This window comes from Macrobrachium nipponense, chromosome 12, assembly GCF_015104395.2.
Source record: "Macrobrachium nipponense isolate FS-2020 chromosome 12, ASM1510439v2, whole genome shotgun sequence".
NCBI classification, from domain to species: Eukaryota; Metazoa; Arthropoda; class Malacostraca; order Decapoda; family Palaemonidae; genus Macrobrachium; species Macrobrachium nipponense.
In genome coordinates, this window is record NC_087205.1 from 79,865,393 (window position 1) to 79,872,283 (window position 6,891).

Here is a 6,891-nt window from a genome sequence, read left to right on the forward strand (position 1 = left end):
ATTTCAAGAAAATCACATATAGCCATATTTGTAAGAACTGATAGTTTTGCTAATATGCTGCTATAGATTTTATATATATATATATATATATATATATATATATATATATATATATATATATATATATATATATATATAATATATATACATATATATATAATGAGGTGGCTTGCAGGTTAGTGAACGGCACCGTTAACACTGTTGGTGAAAGCTTTGTATCGATATTGTGGACAGTCGTGTCTGTTGATAGGATAAGATAATCTATAGGAAATGCTAATTCTGAATACTGACTTCCTAAGCACTTTTATTCTCATTCATTTTGCAAATTTCATTAAATGCACATTTTATACTCAAACCCGGTATCGTCAACAACAAAAACTTTACGCTCACCTCTTAATTAACGATATTAGGTTATGAAGACTTTACTCAATGCTCAAGAAAAATACCTGCTTCTCACTCCTCCTTCTTTGGCCTGATGGTGCGACATCTATTGGGTGCTTAATTAGTTACTTGTTCAACTGCTTGGTTTGGGGTTTCATAGTCGCGGATTCGTGTTCACTCTCTGGATTAGCGGAGGGAACGAACTATTGTGCACGACAGTACCAGTAATAAGTGAGAGATGAAGGAAATCCTTCACCTAATTTAACACAATATTTACAGTAGCACACCATGACGCAAATAATTCCCACATGTTAGACAAAAAGAACGCTATCAATTATCTTAGTACTGAGGCAGTTTAACAGACGAGTGGTGGCTTTCATGGCACTCCGGCTTATTAGTCTTCCCATGACACTAATGCTCACACCGCGAGTAGATGAGTCTATTTTTGGATACAAAGAAGGCACAGAATCAGATGATGACTCTTCTTCGTGACCAAAAAGCCTCCTAACTGCCCTCAAGGTGTGGGCGATGACGATGGTCCCAGTACACTTGGGAGCACGAGAACACACCCGCAGGCGCAAAGGGGGTCAGATGTGTACAGCAGCAGATAACCCCAATCGAAGCAAGAAGTCCATCCGAATATAGCTGAGCAATAGTACAAGGTGGTGATCACCACACTGATCAATGCGCCGTGAGAAAAGGCGAGAACTTCTCTACAGGAGAGCAGAATGCAATATCTTCTCTACCCAGACGAAAATATGTCAATCGCCTCTTAAACAGTCCAACGTGGTAGGAGGCTGAAGACCAAACCAACGAAACACTCGTACATGAAAATAAAGAGAGCTTTTCAATGGCAGAGTACCAATTAACAGATAACAACCTTCGGTGGAGGAAGCACAACAACACAAAACTGCAACCAAGAATTCGAGGCTCAAATAAACTGATGAAACATTGAACAGCAATTAATAAACAAACATTTGCTTTAATGGAGCCATAAGATAAAAACTTAAGTAGCTGATATAATATCAGAAAAACTTAGCCTAATAAGCAACTACATTATTGAAATATTCAATTACACGATTTACATGTCGTGTCTTAAAGGTAAGAGTTGCTTGAAACTATACAAATTCCCAATTTCATTATATTTCCGATATGTTATGACAGTGAACAAATAAAGAAGAGAGATCAATCCAATTTAAAAGCATTTATTTGTTGTTAGGATTGCCAAGTTCGTATATTTATTTCCATTCAGGCATCAAGTTTTATACTGATTGCAATTACGCTATTGACTTGTGAGAGGCACTTCAGAGCTTGAAGAATTCTAGACGAGTTTTAATCTTCTCAAGAGGAATGAGAGGTTGAAAAAGAAGAGTTTTAATAAGAATAAAAGTAATAGTTGGTTAAATGTAAGAATAATAAACTTGCAGTGTTAATCCATAAACAATGACAATGATAGACAATGTATGAATGATAATGATGATAACGATCTGTCATTGCCGACTATAAATATGGAAGGAATATGCAAAGAATATCCCCAACGAGGAATTAAGAAACTTTATTGGGAAGAGAGGAAGAAAATGAAAGTTCGGAGGAAGAGAAAACCAAAAGTAAAGGAGGTGAATGAAATGAGAAATGGAAAAAGAACAGAAAGCTTCGTGTTCGAGCAAAGAAAAGAGTGCAGAAATGAACTACGACAATAAAAGAGAAGAATTGAGTTCACGGTTATAAAAAGGAAGATTGAAGGAAGAGGGGAGAGTCACAATTCTTTTATGAAATTTATAAAATAGAACAGACGCAGACCACACACTTATACATACATACATACATACATGTATATGTCTATATATATGGTATATATATATATATATATATAATATATATATATATATATATATATATATATATATATATGTATATATATATATATATTATACATATATATATATATTATATATATATATATATATATATATATATATATATATATATATATATAATATATATATATACATACATATATATATATATATATATATATATATATATATATATATATATATATATATATATATATAATTTTATATCCAAATATACCAAGAAGGAACACTTAACCTTGAGAATATCCCTTAAATCCACGGTAGTCAAAGGTAATTGTTCGTTCAATTCCGTTTTTGTTTCCTTACCTTGTCTAACCCAAGGATTTAAGTATGTATATATTATATAATATATAATATATTATATATAATAATAGTATATATATATTATATATATATTATCTCTATATATATAGATTATATATAATAATATAAGTATTGAAGACAGGGAGCTATTACTCAAGGATAAACATATTGGGGTAGGGGGACGCGTTCTGTCTTTATCCATTTATTTAGCGCCGAGGTTTCGTATCAGCTTGATACATTTTCTTGGCTGAAACGATTACACATCAATTGCGTATAAGTAAAAAGATACATATATATATATATATATATATATATATATATATATATATATATATATATATATATATATATATATATATATATGTGTAAATATGAAAGAAGCAATTGAGCAATCACAATTTTGAATCTACTCAAAATCTACACCTTGTGTAAACAAGCGGAAACTGACAAAAGGGGACACGCAGAGCTATGCACAGAAAATGTAAAGATGCCTTTTACAGAGACACTAGCTTACTTTAGGGGTTGAATGTACTGGTAACTTGTCCACAAATGAATTATCATTTTTATTTGACAAATCCGAAGATATAATACTGAAACACTAGTCAGCTCTGTGGCACTCTCTATGTACAATACCGATGACAAATGTACACCCACCTGTAAGCAAGTGCACTTAAAAGATGATGTAGAACTTGAGCCACTACATTGAATAACACTCTGGAGTGGAGCACAGTAAGCGTGCCTGTGCTCTCACTGGTATCCTTGGCTTCAACCCAAGATTAGTACTGTTAGGACATGTTGAATAGCAAAGTTGAACTATTGGAGAAGGAAGACAACGGGGCAGGTAGGGTACACGGATCTCCAAAACAGTTAGAGCTGAAACACAAGTCCAATGATATAAGAATATAAGCTAAATGCAAAAGCATTAAGAATTACTCTAGTCCTATATCAGTTCAACTCACGTTTTGTTAGCTTAATTGATTATCACTTGTCTAAAACAATTTCACAATATAAAATGCTCAAACAAGTGTCTGATGGAGATGGGAATGTTTAAGGATTAGGAATAAGAGAAAACAATGAAACAGGGAATGAGTGCTAGGAATAGTAGGCGAAAGGGCAGACAGAACAACTTCCAGTTTCAGTTACCTCAGTTCATGGGTAGGACCTAATTTTCCATACGTCAAAAGTAAGAATATTTATCGGTATCTGATGCCAACCCATAAGCCCATTGTAATTGAGAGATACCCGTTGAATAACTGGGTAATATATGGAGTAACCTTGTATGCAAATTCGTTGACTCATATCAATGAAGTATTATGTATAGATTTTTGTATGAATCTTTGGCTACTAAGGAAAGAGTGAAGATATTGAATATTACTGATAATCATTTTTGCAATAAATGTATGGAAAATGAAAATCATCTGCTTGTTGTTTATTTTTGTAAATATGTCAAATAAATTTGGAAGTGGTTCCAGAATTTGATTGAAGAGGTTAAAAGTTCAGTATCCAATAAAAGTATTAATGTTGGATCTCGATTATAAAGAAAAGAAGAATAAAAATACATTATGTATACTTATTATTGAGTATGCAAATTGTTTGTGGTATAGCAGAGAAGAGATGTTACCAAGTCAAATAGTTTCAATATTGAAATGTAAACTGAAGTACACAAAACTGGTATTATCAAATGCATATGAACTTGAAAAACATTACACAAGTAAGTATGTGAATAATATTTGAATTCATATAATTAACGTACTTAGTATGTTATATTATTGATATAATTATGAACAGTTTGTATATAACTAATTGATATTTGTTATAAAATTTTAATAAAAAAAAAGTCCATGGATAGGACAGACGTAGTCAGGGCCTAGACATCAGTGGAAGGATGTGGGTTGCTTACAGGCATCACCAAGGACAGTCAAATGCTTCTCTTCAAGCAGCGATGTACAGGAACCTCTAAGGTCTCATGATGGAGTGTTTAAGGCAGACAGGTGAGCAGAGTCTAGGCTGTGCAGGATAGCAAGTTCAGGAAGACACTATACCCATGGCGATTTAGGCGTTGTCTCCTACGGTGCCGGCTCTGCCACGTCAAATATTCCAACTCAACGTTTTATGGTATATGAAGGATGCATAAGTTATACACAAATATAATTGGTTGTTGATTAGTTTTGGCAATTATTAAAAGGCCTCGTAATTTTCTAGCATTTTACAACAATAAAACAAGTTTATTCTTAAACGTGACAACCAAATTTTCCAGCGTTGCCAGTTCTTCTCTCAGATGTTATGCTGACCTCAGGGCATAAAAATGTCAAATAGCCCGCGCCTCCACAAGGGAAGTCCGTCAAAACACTCACTGCCACTGATTCATTAAGAAGTCTGTCGCCTTACAAACAACATGGAAAGAAGTCCTCGTTCTCGCATTAATCTTCATCCACAGGCTCGAGAAATCGTTCATAGGATCGTTAAGTACTTTTCTAAAGAAAAGGCACACCATGCGCTCTTGGTGGCATCAACCGTAAACCGTGACAGATTTCAACGATTTTGACAAGAGCGTTTTGCGTAGAACAGTATTAGACTTTTATGTAAGGAAGGAAGTACCAACGCTTGATTTAATCAAAGAGGTGTTAAAAGAAAATATTGGTTTTAATGGTTCCAGGGACTCTGTGCACAAAGTTCTTCGTGAAATTGGCTTCCGATATAGTAATGTGAATGGGAGAAAATTTCTGCTTGAGAAAAATGATGTAGCATCGGCCAGAACTAAGTTTTTAAGAGAAATGAAGGCATTGAAGAGAAGTGGTTATGATTCCTTCGTATACCTAGATGAGACTTGGATCAACCAAAACCACACAGTAAGGAAATGTTGGATTGACCCCAATTCGGAGAAACCCACTGGGATTAAGCCCCCTACTGGGAAAGGCAGTCGATTGATCGTCCTTCATGCTGGAACCAAAAACGGGTTTGTTCCGAATTGCAAACTTGTTTTCCAAGCTAAAAACGATGGCGATTACCACATACAAATGAATCATACAGTATTCAAGGAGTGGTTCATTTCGCAGTTAATTCCAAAATTACCGGCATCCTCGATCATATTAATGGACAATGCCTCCTATCACTTTTTTCAAATTGACAAGCCGCCTACTGCATCCGATAGAAAGGTACTTATCAAAGACTGGCTTATTGCGAAAGGAGAAACCCCCGGAGACGATCTCTTGAAGAATGATCTGCTTGCAATGGTAAAGCAACATACATCAAGATGGCCACGCAAGTACGAAATTGACAATATAGCGAGTGAACATGGTCACAAAGTGGTAAGACTTCCTACATACCATTGTCAATATAACACAATAGAATTAATATGGAGCCAGGTCAAACAGTATGTTGGAAAGAATAAAAATTTTTAAATGTCTGACCTCAAACCACTTCTAAGTGAAGCTTTAAATCGAGTAACAGCAGAAAACTGGAAAAATGCAGTTAATCATTCAGGGACTCTTCAACAGGAAGATACTTCGCAGGATTTAGCCATTTATAAATCTAGAATCATCTGATGAAGAGGAATTAGGCTAAAATGCATGATATCTAATGTGTATTTCAATTAAATCATCAGTTCTTTTCCTTCATTCGTAATGTAAATATTCATTAATTCTTTTCATTCATTCTAAATGTAAATGTTTATTCAGTTCCCAAAATTAATTTACTTAATATAAATGAATTATGTTAAAGTTTTATATAAATAACAGTAATAAATCTATATATAGTCCTGGCATTCTTGTGTATTATTATCAATATGACATTCATGACCCAAATAATCATATATTTGTTTTGACAAACCCTTATGAAGACTATAAAACATAAATAGATATTTTCCATCGGGTATGGCATTCACACAAAGGCATCTTGTACATTAACGATAAAAACTGATACAAAAAAAAACAAAAAACAAATTCCGAGTAAATGGCAAAGCTGGAACTAAGTCTTTAAAGAAAAGAAGATATAAGGATAGAAAAATGTTATGAATACTTACTAGAAAGAAACGGAGGACCATATTAAGAATATATAATAAATAAAATAGCTGCCGATAATCTTATTTGTGTAACCTATATACATTTATGCTGCGTTCTCTTATCTGTCTACTCTACATACACAATCCTTTTCAAATGTCATGCGCTCTCTCTCCCTCTCTCTTTTCTCATATATATATATATATATATATATATATATATATATATATATATAATATAATATATATATATATAACTATATATATATATATATATATATATATATGCAGTAAATTAACACAAAAACAAGTAAATTAAAAGTGCGGAACTCC

General features: G+C 33.3%; 1 protein-coding gene across 1 annotated transcript in view; it reads left to right on the plus strand.

The window, feature by feature from the left end:
- The first annotated feature begins 1,065 nt into the window (after nt 1-1,065).
- LOC135224853 (uncharacterized) overlaps nt 1,066-6,891 on the plus strand; it is a 6,441-nt gene continuing 615 nt past the window's right edge. The window contains exons 1-3 of the mRNA XM_064264177.1: nt 1,066-1,170; nt 4,464-4,552; nt 5,218-5,869. Coding sequence (XP_064120247.1) covers nt 1,066-1,170; nt 4,464-4,552; nt 5,218-5,869 — 846 coding nt within the window. The remainder of the gene's footprint in view (nt 1,171-4,463; nt 4,553-5,217; nt 5,870-6,891) is intronic.